The sequence below is a fragment of the Glycine soja genome, chromosome 20 (assembly GCF_004193775.1).
Source record: "Glycine soja cultivar W05 chromosome 20, ASM419377v2, whole genome shotgun sequence".
NCBI classification, from domain to species: domain Eukaryota; kingdom Viridiplantae; phylum Streptophyta; class Magnoliopsida; order Fabales; family Fabaceae; genus Glycine; species Glycine soja.
Window position 1 is genome coordinate 643,363 of NC_041021.1, and position 15,243 is coordinate 658,605.

At 31.8% G+C, this 15,243-nt stretch overlaps 1 protein-coding gene and 1 pseudogene across 1 annotated transcript; both read right to left on the reverse strand.

Annotated features, from left to right (window-relative positions):
- Positions 1-1,221: 1,221 nt before the first annotated feature.
- Positions 1,222-7,601, reverse strand: LOC114403664 (plectin-like). Its single transcript, XM_028366767.1, has 9 exons — positions 7,389-7,601; positions 6,656-7,284; positions 3,972-6,263; positions 3,719-3,877; positions 3,438-3,620; positions 3,083-3,286; positions 2,867-2,965; positions 2,161-2,760; positions 1,222-1,809 (listed from the first exon to the last, which is right to left on the reverse strand). The coding sequence occupies exons 2-9, from the start codon at positions 7,274-7,276 to the stop codon at positions 1,462-1,464; spliced, it is 4,506 nt and encodes a 1,501-aa protein (XP_028222568.1). The 5' UTR covers positions 7,277-7,284; positions 7,389-7,601; the 3' UTR covers positions 1,222-1,461.
- A 2,563-nt stretch (positions 7,602-10,164) lies between these two features.
- LOC114403509 lies at positions 10,165-12,236 on the reverse strand (annotated as a pseudogene).
- Positions 12,237-15,243: the final 3,007 nt, after the last annotated feature.

Consider the following 15,243-nt stretch of genomic DNA (forward strand, 5'->3'; position numbering starts at 1 on the left):
TTCTCAAAGTGTTATAAGAAATGTTAATTAGTAATGGAGAACAAATTTGTTTTTGGCATGATGTTTGGATTGAAAATGATAGTCTAAAATATTTTTTCCTCGGTTATTTCAAATCTTTTGGCATAAATGAGAGATCTCTCTCATGTTTTTATTTTTCTCCATTTCTCAATAGATCTTTTTAAGTTAAATCAACTTACGATATTTTATCACATTCTTAGTTGTAGTCAAAGGACTTCAAATCCTTCTAATTCTTTTATCCTTAATTATTTTTAGAAGTTTTGCACCCTTCAAGGTGCTTGTGTTTTCTTGGCAAGTTATCATGAATAGATTTCCAAATCAAATTAATTTATGTAAAATATGTCTCAAGCATATAAGATATTTCTTGTATATTTTGTTTCTTTAAACAAGTTGGTCTAGTCTAGCCTGAATTTTTTGTTGATCAAGATATTGATAAAAAGTTGTCCTTGCTGCTAGTGATAAATCTTCATTGGAAACTATGAATACACACAAAGTAGATAACCTCCTCCTAACACAATTTATTTCATAGCTAAAGGCTAACCAAAATTCAATCCTTAAACCACTTTATTAAGAAATACAAATTGTTATCACTTATATCAATAGTTGTTTTTGTTAGTCTGGTCTAGTCTGTTGGTGGAATAATCAAGGTCAAACTGATATATATATATATATATATGAATTTTAAAGAAAAATAATAATAATAATGATAATATTGAGGCAAATAAGCCAGATGATTTGAGGGCCAACATTTTCCAAACTCAATTGTTTTTGGGCTTCTATTTTAAGTGTTCAGCCTGTGGAAACAATTTTCATCTATGCATATTTTTATATATGTGTATATATAAAACAAAACTATCGTACGACTTAATTATCAAAATTGACTTATACATACACTTAATGCCACTATTTTTACCATTTGATATGTATATCCCTTAAAATTTCTCTTAATTTTCTCTTAAGCCAATCAGATTGAAGCATATCTAATGAAGTTATGCGTTAGAGCTCGAGCATACATATAAGCAACAAATGAAAATGCTTATATCACCTAGTGAAATAAGGTGTTTTTTTTGTTGAACGAGTTTTATGATATTCAAACGAAAAACACAGAAGAAATGAGCTAAAAAAAAACTTGGCTTCTTCTATCATAGTAATTAGAAATAGCCACGATAGAGAGAAAATTAGAAGAATAACAGTGAATACATATATATAAAGAAGGCACAATCACAATAATTTATTATTCTCATAATTGGTGGCAGAAGCATTCAGCAATCACATCACATTCCAAAGTAACAAATCTCAATATGAAGAAAATAATGGCTATAAACCAAAAACTAGCAGGAAAAAATTGCAAGGGCAAGAAAGAATTGCATCTATATGTATGTATGTCATAAATATGTAAGGGTAACTTCCCAACAAACGCCCAGTGATTGCTTCCGAGTGTCCTCAGTAACCAAAGCCTTCGAGCGAAGATCTCAAAGAGCAGTTATGGCCAACATAAAACAAGGCAACAGCAACGACAAGCGCAATTAGAACACATACCCATGGTTGAATTCGCCTCTTACCCCGGTTGCGAAGAGCTGCGGGTACAGATTTTACCTTGGTCTGCCTCGTGAATTGAGATGTTTTCTGTGGCTTTTTTGTTACCTCAGCTGTTTTCTCAGTCTGTTCAAACTCTTCCACGCTTCTTGTTAGAGTTTCTGGGATAGGAGCAGATTCTTGTTCTGTATTCTCTGCAGTGACAGCAGAACCTGCCTTTCTTCTTTCCTTCTTCTTTGCTCTCTTCTCCCTTTCCTGCATGAAATATGCCAATGGTTATATCGTTGAAGAAGAACATGTAATTTGTTATGGGTATGTTTGGATTAATAGAAAGAGATGTGATGAAATGGAATGAATTGAAATGAAGAGGAATGAAACAGTGGAATAAAATTTTCATTCTGCTAAATGAACAAAATGCTAATTCCATCTCATTCCTTTCAAATTGGGGTGAAAAAAAAATGAAATTAAACAATAGAATAAGATGGAATAGGTTCTACTAGTTTTCATTAGTATTGCATCCTAATTTTACCAATCCAAACAACATAATACCATTACATTCCATTTCGTGCATTCCATCCTCTTTGAGTCTAAATTATATATAGTTACCTTCTCTTTCAGTTCGGCTTCTTTTTGTGCCTTTAAGGCAGCCCTTTGTTGGGCCTTCTCTGCATTACGCTTTTTCCTCAGCAGGGCCTCCTTAGCTTTCTCAATCTCCTCTAGCCTCCGCTTTTCCTTCAACTTTGCCTCCTCTTCCTCCATCCTTGCCTTCTCAGCCTTCAGTATCAACTCCTCTTCCTCCTTTGTTCTCACAGGTTCTTCTTTTTTAACTTCATCTTCATCAGACTCATCACCCCAACGAGCCACATGCTTCTCTAAGGGAGCAGGTTTGGTAGGCTTCTTAGCTTTAGTTGTCTGACTCGTTTCAGTTCTTTGTACCACAACCTTCGAAACAGGTTCATCCTTTACATTAACAGATTCTGTTGGTGTCGATTTCTTTTCTTGTTCCAGAGTTGACTGCAAGACCATGGGAATATTTTTGGAAGCTCTTTCAGTTATTACATTAGGAATTACAGGGGGCTCTTCATCAGGACCAAGTGATCGGCCATCCAGGGTTTGCAGTCTCCTCAGCGTACTCCTAGTGTTGCATCGGACGTAGTCCCTTCTGAACCCATCATTTTTGTTCCATAGCTCCATAATTCTCTCAACCTATAAATTGGTTACTCATAAATGCTGAATTCAATTTATTTGCCTAATAGAATGCATGAAAGAAAAAGATAATCTCTCTACTTGATTAATGTCTAAAAAGAATCACCTGATCAACACAGAAGCATTGCAGCTCCTCTTTTTTTCCTCCCGCTGCTAGTTCCTGTGCTTTATTTGCAGCATCTCTGTATTCCCAGAAATTTTTGCTCTGTATTATCAGTACCAAAATAGGATCAATATTTGTACATGGCATTTGCAATTGTTTTATCGAAGAGAAAAAACCAAAAAGAAAACGAATAAAGTGGAAAGAATGGAAAACTCAAACCTTCTCATGCAATTGTTTTTTCAAAGCCAGTAACTTAGCATATGCCTCTTGACGAGAATCATCAGCGGCCCTAAATCGAGCTAGCAACTCATTCAGTTTATCACATTCATCATTATATTTCTTCTTTGCGGCTTTAGTTTCTGTATCTGACTTCAGAACATTATTTCTAAGCACTTCCATTTCCTTCTTCAAAAGCTGTAAATGCTGAAAACAGTGAAATATTGATTAATGCATTGTCAAAGATATTAGAAATCCCCTAAAAATAAGTACCCATACTTGATATCAATAGTGCCTAGGAAATGCAATCAGGTATTTAATTCAGGAAATCTAGCAAAGAGAAGCTTTCATATGGTACCTTAAAGTGCTCTTCAATATTGTCATCCTTGTTGTCTACAGATTGTTGTGATTGATCCTGCTTTTTCATATTAGAAGACAACTCCTCACGGTTCTGCTTCAATTGTTTGATCTCGCGTATCAATTGCTTTTCTTTATTTAGAGGCAAAGTTTCATGCTGGATCATGTGTTCCATGCTTCTTATCTGCCAATAAGTCATATATCTAGACAAGTAAACACAACAAAACAGGCAGCAGAATCAAATCCTTATAAATATCCCCAGGAAGAAAATTGAAGGCATACCTTGTCATCTATATCCCCAACAGAAATTGCATTGTTTAATCTGTTCATTGTGGATTGGACTGAATCTATTTCCTGGCGTTTGGATTTGAGCAAGTCACGAGCAGCTCTATGGGCTGCTATTGCAGCCCTAAACTCTTGGTCGAAATCCTTACAACTGGCCTGCCCATAGTAGGATTCAAAATAATTACGAAGATTAGTCTCAAACTTACAGAATACAAAAAAGCATCTTTTGTTGCCTTCAAAATAATATTACCTTTATAGTCTGGCTTTCGATTCGAATAGCATCTCGAATTTTAGTCTTCTCCTCTACTTGGTGAAGAGCGTTTTTTATCTTCTCTTTTATGTTTTCATCATCATCATATCTGGGAACCCTGATCAAATAGTAGAATGGCTTTTTCACTACCTCTGTACCCACATTCTGTCCATCCAAAGCATCTGAGGCAGGTCTTGAATCTTCATCTCCTTGATTACTACCTTCACTTTCAACAGAAAGCCCACCTTTAACTGAAAGTTCAGCTTCACTGTCAACTGCATTAGTTTTCTTCTCAGACACATCAACGGAAGGTTGAGCTTCACTCTCCACTGCATTGTTTTTCATCTCAGACACAACACAAGCCTCTCTTTCACTCTGCAGGGCACCACTTGAAGTTTCAGCTTCACTATTCACTACATCGTTTTTCGTCTCACACACATCAACAGAAGGTTCACTTTCACTCTCAGCTACACCATTTGAAGGTTTAGCTTCACTCTCAACTACACCATGTGAAGGTTTAACTTCAGTCTCCACTGCACCACTTGAAGTTTTAGCTTCACTCTCCACTGCACCACTTGCTGTTTCAGCTTCACGGTTCACTGCACCATTTGAAAGTTCAGCTTCACTCTCCACTGCATCTTGTGAAGGCTCAGCTTCGCTCTCCACTGCACCTTGTGAAGGTTTAACTTCACTCTCCACTGCACCATTTGAAGGTTCAGCTTCACTATCTACTGCACCTTGTGAAGGTTCAGCTTCACTCTCCACTGCACCATTTGAAGGTTTAGCTTCTCTCGCCACTGCACCATTTGAAGGTTCAGCTTCACTCTCCACTGCACCATTTGAAGGTTCAGCTACACACCGCACTGCACCATTTGAAGGTTCGGCTTCACTCTCCACTGCACCATTTGAAGGTTCAGCTTCACTCTCCACTGCACCATTTGAAGGTCCAGCTTCACTCTCCACTGTACCCTTTGAAGGCTCAGCTTCCTTATCAACAGCACCATTTGAAGGCTCAGCTTCACTATCAACTGCACCGTTTGAAGGTTCAGCTTCACTATCAACTGCACTGTTTGAAAGTTTGGCTACACTCTCAATTGCACCATTTGAAAGTTCAGCTACACTCTCAACTGCACCATTTGAAGGTTCAGCTTCACTCTCTACTGCACCATTAGAAGGGTCAGTTTCACTCTCTAGTGCACCATTAGAAGGGTCAGTTTCACTCTCGACTGCAACATTTGAAGGTTCAGCTACACTCCCCACTGCACCATTTGAAGGCTCAGCTACACTCCCCACTGCACCATTTGAAGGTTCAGCTTCACTCTGCACTGCACCATTTGAAGGTTCAGCTTCCCTCTCAACTGTACCATTTGAAGGTTCAGCTTCCTTATCAACTGCACCATTTGAAGGCTCAGCTTCCTTATCAACTGCACCATTTGAAGGCTCAGCTTCCTTATCAACTGCACCATTTGAAGGTTCATCTTCACGATCAACTGCACTGTTTGAAGGTTCGGCTACACTCTCAACAGCACCATTTGAAGGTTCAGCTACACTCTCAACTGCACCATTTGAATGTTCAGTTTCCCTCTCAACTGCACCATTTGAATGTTCAGTTTCCCACTCAACTGCACCATTAGAAGGGTCAGCTTCACTTTCTACAGCACCATTTGAAGGTTCAGCTTCACTCTCAACTGCACCATTTGAAGGTTCAGCTACACTCTCCTCTGTATTGTTTTTCATCTCAGACACAATTTCACTCTGCACTGCACCATTTTTCAACTCTTGCACATCAACATCATTTTCAACTGCAATGCTTTTCAACTCACAAACATCAACAGAAGGTTCATCTTTGCTCTCCACTGCAATGTCAGACACAACATCACCATCCCCAGTCACATCTGTGCTGTTTAAGGCTGTTAAATTTTCTCCTTGAGGAACTATTTCACTTCCTGCTTCCTCCTCGGACCTTTCCAACTTACTGCCTGGTTCACCTTCAATAGCTATCTCATTCTCCTCAGTGCATTCACTTGGCTCCGGCTTTGCCAAACCTGAGACAGACTCAACCTGCCCCTTCTCTGAACTGTTTCGAGCATCTTCAGGTTCACATTGCTTCAAATCTGTAGTGGCAGAGACACCATCAGCATCAACAAGAATCTCATTCTTCTCAAGAACTTCTTCCGCATCATGATCACCATCAGTTACAATGTCCTTCTCATCCAAAACATCTGCACTAACGACATTTACACTTTCCCCACTTTTATCCACATCTTCATCAGATACAGACTCACTTCTTCCCTACACGTTAGAAGAAAACTGATAAAGAAATCAAGTAGACTAATCAACCAAAATATGGCCTAAATAATTTAATTTAGTCAATTAGTCCTAAAAATAAAAAACATACAGATACATTGTCTCAATCGCTAAAATGACAAGTGATGCTAATCCTTATAATCATAATTTCAACAACTAAAACGACCTCCATCTGGTCAACTTAGGAGCTTAAACGAATTCACAGACTAATTTCAGAGTAATTAGCGACATAAACTACCACACGCACTAAAATGACATTTTTTTTGTAATTTCAGAGATTGATTTCAAGGACTAAACAGAATTAAGCTAGAAAAGAAAAACAAATAAATTTATTAAAAAAATAATAATTAAAAGTACTATTGTTAATCATTTCTTACCTGAACGTCATTTCCATTTCCAACGTTCTGATCAGTAGTAGCAGTTACTTCTTCCTCAACTGTTTCCACCGCGACATCATTGTGAACATCAACACATTCGAATTCGCGATCACTGTGATTCACATCAGCATCTCCCTCCACAGCACTCACAACGACACCGTTTTCATCTCCCGAACCCTCCGCACCATCCAGCATTTCGCATTCCTCAACTCCGTTAGCGTTCGCATTCACATCATCACCGTTCTGAACATCCGAATCACCGACGACAACGTATTCATCGTGATCCGTAACCAACTCCTCCGCAACAGCATTAGCACTCTTATCATCATTCTCCACGACGCCGTTTTGAACGGATCCCGTGTCGTTTTGACCATCCGCACATTTTAATTCATCATCCCGCGAAACGACATTAACCATCGCCGTTTCGGAAACTTCCTCTGCCGTACCGTTAGACACTGCATCTTTACAAATTTTCTCCGACAACGCAGCACCGTTGTTGTCGGCGGCAAGATCCAAATCGCCACCGACACCGTGAGCAACTCCATTGGCCTTGACGCTGCGGTGATCGGTGACGGAATCGCTTACTTCGCCGCGCACATTCACCACCTGCTCCTCCGTCATAGTAATCCCTGCGACATTAACATCAAAATCAAAATTCAAAACAGCAAAAACACGTCAAAAGAAAAGGATCCAACGCGGATCAAATCGCAATGGCGGAATCGAATTGGCTTACGGAGATGCAGAGTCGGATCAAGCGTGAGCGAAGAGATCGAAAGTGTTAATATGAGAGAATAGAAGAAAATGAGAAAACGAAAACGAAACGAGCGTTTAGGTAGGAACAGAGCGAGATGCAGATACGGATGCAGATATATAGCCGACACAGAAGAGAGAAATGAAAAAAAAAGACGAATAGAATAAGAAAGGTAATGCCAGTGTTCCACTTGGTTTCAAAAATACTAGTAATTGATTAAGTTCGTGAATTTGTCTTTACATTTCAAATTTGAATTTTTTATTTTTATTTTTTGGAATTTAGACTAGATGCATCTTTTATCTGGATTCTTTTTATCAAATCAGAACAAATTATGATGCCATCGCTATATACTGTTTCCTTCCTTTATCTCCACTAACAAATCATTATCATTCTGTGTATGTGTTAATTGTACTACTGTTTTTTTTTTAATAAGTAGCAAATAATAATTGCACTACGATTTGAAATATTAATATTAATTAATGTAATTAAGCAGGTGTTAACTAGTAATCTTAAAAAAATAATAGTCCATCACTCTCAAAATAGTTATCTTCTAGATTGTTTTATAAGGACTAAAAAACATAAATAAAAAATAATAATTTTATAAAATTAAACCTATATAATTAATTCATCATTAATATATTTATACATTTTGTAGTTCATAATTAATATTATAACTTATAAGGAATATAAGTGAAAATAAAATTAATGTTACATTAAAAAATTAAAATAATAATTATTTTAAAAAAATTTCTTACACAACATTTGTAATGGGACAAAAAAAGTGTAAAATTATAAGAATTAAAAGTTAAAAAATATTAAAGACAATTTACTTCTACCTCAATCATTCCATATTTTAGATATACAATTGCTTCAATACTCGAAAGACTTGTTATCTCAAGAGATTTAATAAAGATACTGCAAACTCATTCTAATATGTTTTCTTTTAGTTTAATTTTAATATAGCTAGTATTTTAGTTTGCTGAATTTGTGTATAGGATGCATGTATATTTTTATATAGTAAAAATTTATAATGAATAAATTTATAACAAACAATACTTTTTAATCTTTATATTTTATTTTAAATTCATATTAAATTATAATAAAAAAAAGTTATTTTTAAGAACCGGCATAATGTTAGTCTAAGTAAAACTAATCTCATTCTTTAGATAAGGTTTTGACCTGATAAAAAAAAATTGTGAAAACTTTGAAATCTACACCAATAATATGATTACTAAAATAAAGTTATGGTATTTTTTACGCATTTAATATATATGTATTGTCAGTCTAAAGATTTCACATGCTTAATCAATAAAAAAAATCAGTTTTAGTATGACTTTTATATTAATATATTCATTACAATAGTTTATTTTTTAAAAATATTATTGACATTTTTACACTTTCAAAGTTTTATTGCAGTCAATTAATAAAAATCTATTTTAGTATAGCTTGTCAGATAATTATTATAAATATGAATAAATTTATAATATATGATAATTTATTAGTGGATGATAGTATAAAACATATATTATTTATTTTATTTTTAATTATTGAAATTATTAAAATATTAAAATTTAATTTAGAGATAAAAATTGAAAAGGATAAATACTTAAAAAAATAAGTATATAAATAAATTTAAATAAAATTAGAAAAATAAGATAATGTAAAAACTTTCAAAAGAAATTTTGTGTTTATGTTACTACCGGCTATTCTTCCATTTTTTAAAACAATGATAATAATTTAATGTTTACATTTTTTTTCCGCAACAGTGATAACGATTTGAACTTAGTTCTAGTATTAGTAGATTAAATAATAATTTTGTTCTCATTAATTTTCTAAGATTTTGGTTTCTTTAATTTTTAATTGTAACATTTAATCCCTCTAATTTTATAAATGGATGATTTTTGTGATTATTAGATATATTAAATTAATTATGAATTAAATAAAAATTATTAATTATTAAAAAACTTTAATAAATTTTTTTAAACCCTATTGTGATGTTGCTCTAGAGTTACCTACGACAATGAAGATGGAAGAGGTATATGCAGAGAAGAGGGAGAACATAATATTTTAGAGAATTATGATTAATAATATTTTTTTATTAAGTTTTTAATTATTAATAATTTTAATTATTTTATAATTAACTTAATAACTCAAATAATCAGAATTATTTGTTAATAATTTATCAATGACCAAAATAGCCAATTTATAAAATTAGAAGGACCAAATGTTAATTAAAATTCAAAGAGATCAAAATTATGAATTTAAGAAATTAAAAGAATTAAAATTATAATTTAGCCAAAATATTACTGAAACTTTGAATCATTAAGTTGACTCTAGTTGGGTTAATCACTGTCTAATTTTTTTTTATAGAAATACTGTCTAAATTTAACTATACTATATTAATATAATTATAATAAATAAATGTTCACCAGTACTCTTAAAAAATAAAAAGTAAAAGCATTTATAGTAAAAAAATTGTTAAAATATATTATTAACACATTCTATTGTGATTTTTAATTTATTTTTAACATGATTTAAAAATTAATATTATTTTCTTAGCAGTGTTTTTCTTTTGTACAAAGGGGGTGTATAATATTATTAATTTCTTTAATGACTAGATTCCTTCTCCTTCTATTAAAACACCAACTTATTCATTTATACTTAACTGTCTTGTACGCATCAATGTTTAAGAACAATACATAATAAATATTTGAATACATTAAATTAGGTGGTCAATGAAAAGAGTTCCATGATTACCTCAAAACCTTTTTCGCATGTACTAACTCTCACCTTGCCTTGCTCCAAATTCAAGCATTGCCTCTAACTTAGCAACATCTCTTACACCCTCAACAAAATAGAGGCGAGGTTCAGCCACAAACTAACTCCCCTTCTTCTTCTTGATGGTGAATATTTCAGATACATCGTTAATAAAAACTTTTAATTCTTTAGTTACTCTACTGAATGAAAAAATTAAGGAGATTTTACTTTGTCCATCTATGAATCGATCGACATCATATAATAAAATTAAACTAGGTAACCAAGTTTTCTATGGAATCCACACTCAATTTGTAGGGTTCCATTCAAGCCAACAACTCAACACAAGGTCTTAGGTGATTTGGTGGAGACAACCATTACAAGCACTTATGAACATCCATTCTCCAAATGAAAAATGGATGATGTAAGGGTGATCTCGAGGAGGTAAGGTCAAATCCACGTGAGATATCATAGCTGAAAATGAAACCACCTCACACCCAACAAGCGCTCTTAACCCTATAATGAAATGCATACCCATATCAAGAATGAATTCTTCAGTGAAATTGCATCTGCAAGAGCTTGAAAAGTAGGGACTTAAACTCTTCATTGATCCTTCAAAGTATTTGTCCTCCTACTTTTTTGTTATGAAGCAAAAAAGCATTTATTTTGTAGTTTAATTCTCTTTAGATATTAGTAAAAGTAGTTCATGCATGAAAAAATAACTGATACTCTCCTTTAAATAATGTGTATCATGTTTATTTCATTTATTTTCCTAAAATCTCAGGATTCTTTTGATTTCCTAAAAAGCATAATACTACTGGACAACACAAACATTATTATCCCATGTTTGATTTTTAAAAAAGACATGGGATAACACAAAATATACAAAAATGTACAAGACCCAAAATCCACTTTTTGTTACTAAAAAAATCACATAATAACTTTTTATCCAAAAGTACAAAATATTTAAAAGATAAAAATATCCCCCTTATTCTCTCTCCTTCTCCCACTTTCTTTGCTTTTTTTTTTTTTGGAATTCTTTGCTTGCTTATTCTTCAATCCATTTGGTTGAATTGCAATTTTGACAGCCCCTTTAATTTTTTGTATGTGATTTTGGTCCTCTTGTCCCCACTTTTATTGCAATTTTAGTTTTTATATTTTAAAAAATCATAATTTTGATACAATCCTTAGTTTTGCATTTTTTTTTTATTTTAGTTCGATTAAATTTTAGATCTAACATATTCATTAAAGGTATCATAAAAAAATAATTTAATTGGTTAAAATATAAAAAAAATATGCCAAGTTGAGAATTCAGTCAAAATTGTCAAATTCTAGAATGTGGAAACTAAAATTATGGGAAAAAATAGGAGAGTCAAAATTATAAATAAATAAAAATCAAAGGTGGACCAAAATGGTAATTTAAAGAAAATATTAGATAGTTTTCTCATATATATTTTATCTCTTTAATTAATGACTTATTTATTCTTCCTAATCATTAGTTCCACTAAATATTGATTATGGGTAGTGTTGAAAAAAATATTTAATACAATATTAATGTTATAAAATGACACATATTTTAAAATGATTTTTTTCCTCTAAAATGTCATATAATCTGGAATGAATGAAGGGAGTATAAAACACAATAAAAGTGACTTTAACAACTAATCGAAAGAGACTCCAAGTCTTTAATAGAGGGGAAAACCTATTATATAACAGTTAACTAGCATAAGCTTGAACTTTAAGCCAAACAAATAAAATTTAATGGATTGAGTTTTTTTTTTTTTGAGAAATTGAACTAGGTCATATCAGCTTTAATAAGGCAAATTAATTTCTCAACCAAAAGCCTATGGTCAACAAGACTCAGTCAAGTGATTGGGTTGATTTTTCAAATAAACTCAATCAAAGTAGCATTATTTTTTTATGTTGTTTCTTAACAAAAAAAAATATGCATGGTGGTTGAGTTAGTTTGAGTATTGAATTGAAAGAAAGAAAAAAAAAAGTAAAAAGAATCAAACTACAGTATTTGAATCGATCAAGTTGAATTGGTTCAAATTGAATAAAACTTACCCAGTTCATGTTGGTTCGACTTCGATCACAATTAGACAAGTCATAAATTAAAGTAACAAAAAAGAGAGTATAAAACTGACTTTTTGTTGTTTAACATTTCCTCACTTTATTTCATAAATTGTTTGCATAAAGTTAATATTTTACTATTCCGTGTACCAAAAGAAAATGTTTTACTATATTTCTACTAAAAAAGAAGGTTAATAAGATTTTTTTTCTCTCAAGAGAATAAGACATTCATTAATATACTTTTTTTCTAATATATATTATTCATTGTGAAATAATTACCGTTTTAGGGTGTTATAAAGGGTTTTTAAAAAATAATATTTTTCTTAAAATTTAGAAAAATAAGCTATAATGAAACTATTTTTTTAACTATATATTATTTTGTCAGAACAAATGCTTTATCGTCAGTTCGTAGCCCATGGGTTCATGCCTTCACAATCACAACCCAAAATAGAGACCATGCTTATATATCAACTTAAGCCACATTGCAAGACTAAAGCAGCTTGCTTACGAATTCAAATCAGTTTACAATATGCTGCTGCTCCCTTATTTTTGTTTAATTTTTTTTCCTACCGACAAGTTCAAGCCTTGTTTTAATCTTAATAATAGAAAAAAAAAACAAAAAGATATTATATACCATGTGCTTGGATCCCATTATGTAGCTTAAACGTGTGCCACTTAAATAATTATTAATTAGTTGCTTTTGTTTGTATTTTGACTTGATAATTTTTTAGATATTGATTGACAATGATATTTTAAACATATTGTTTAAAATCAAGTCACTCCTACTCTTTTTTTAATATATTTTATTCATATTACCCTTGTTCTAGAATAGCTATCAAAGAAGTTTAATTCCGTGGGAAGTGAATTTTCAAAGTTATAAAACTATTCTCAAGCACGTGTATTATATAATGGAAAATTGATAATACCAAAATGCATTTAGTTGATATGTATCAATATTGTCACCAACTCACCATTTAGACACCTTGACTATAATAAAGACAATCTACTTCGTGATTAAGATTTTTGAAATAATTCAACCTTAACTTATGAAGTAAATTTCTTAAAGACAATCTCTAAAATGCTTTGGACCCACCCAACAATCTCTAGGGCAAATATACATCTAAGACTAATCTAGTCATGCTTAATGTACCCAAAGTTGGATATATGACTTGGAATTCGTGGACAATCCTGCTTAGCCTACAATCCATATATGCAAGCTAAACCCTATAAAATGAGTCCTAATTTGAACACAAGTTTTTCCAGTCTAGTTTGTGTAGTCCACTTACAATTGTAATGCATTGTATTTTATATCACATATTTGTTTTTAGTCTCTACCAATGTTTTTTCCCATAAGCTAATTAAAATTGAACAAAAAATTATAAGTATTAAAGTAAAAAAAAATATTAAAATAAAATAACAAGAATCAAAACTAAAAAATAAATAAATTATAAGGATCAAAAGTCAAACAAAAATTTTAAAGATCAAAAGAAAAATATAATTATATTATAAGAATAAAAATATATTTAAACCTTAAAATAATATAATTTGACGTGATAAAATTAAGAATAAAAAGATTTAATTGCTATCCATAAAATAATTTTACACTTATAATCATTAAACTCTAAATTTTTTATTTTATCCTCACAACTTTAAACAGCATGCAACTTTAAAAAAAATGAATAAGTTTATTTATTTATTTATTTACTTACTTACAATCTAGCTTTCATGATCAATAAAATAGAGTTTATACAAATAATTATCAAGATAATGAAAAATAATGTATGTATTATCGGTGTAAAATTATATTATATTGACACCTAATAAAATCTAACAATTTAGTCACATTAATTAGTTTTATTTGAAATTAAAAAATTAAAAAAGTTAATCAATCACCTATTTTTTTTTCTAATGACCCTTCTCCACCTTATTCTTTCATCTCTAAACTTCAACTTTCTATTTTTTTTAATCACCCTCCTTCGCCACTAATCTCAAGACCTCAACCCTCCAATTTTATTTTTGTCACCCTCCTCAACACTACTTCATCTTAAAACATCAACCCCGATAATTTTTGGTCACCCTCTTCAAACTCATTCCCTCATTTCAGAATCTCAACTCTCCATTTTTTCAATCGCCTTCCTCTTCCCCACTTTCCATGTCAAAACCCTACTAAGCTCGCATTGTTTTTAGCCAGCCTCCTTCTCTTTACTCCCGCATCTCAAAAAGGATCAAATTAAAATACAAATTTCGGGGGAAAAAAAGCATGAAGGAGAAGAAGAATGTTCTTTCTAGATTTTTAATTTAGAAATAAATTTTTACATGAAATGTTGACACGAATAATTACTTAAATTTTATTAGAGAATAGGGTAAAATAGTTTTACAATCTTAGTATATTAAGCTCTAATATTATATATTATATAATTTAACAATGGGATCAATTAAATTTAATTGTTATTAAAAATTACTAAAATATCATTTTCACACATAGACTTGTGAAATATTTTATCTTATCATTATAACTTCAAACAGATGAATAGTTTACTTTTGATAGGTTTATTTATTGATTTATGAAAGCTCGACGAATTGTTCTTTATGATCCGGTTTTCAATTGCAGACAAGAGATATAAATCATAAAACTCTATGGAGAATGGAAAAGTTTCCTTCAATAAAGCCATGATAGAAGAAAGAAAAGAGAGTATGAAAGAGGTAGAAATAGTAAAATGAACAAGCAAACAAAATATTCGATGGTCATGACCTAACTGTTATGGAAACATATTCGATCAAGGGATACTTATTTATAAACAGGTAAATTCCTCATAACAAAAATTTATATTCTTGTTGCCACATCAAAGTCATTCTTTTTGTTCATATAGTATATAGTTTGCATCATTCTAGCGTATGACACTGAATCAAACTATACCATTATATTAATTGCCTCCGTTGGTGCAACAACACAAGCTAGAGTCCAGCTAACGTAGGCTCTCAAAAGGGTGAAATTGATCAGAACTTCACT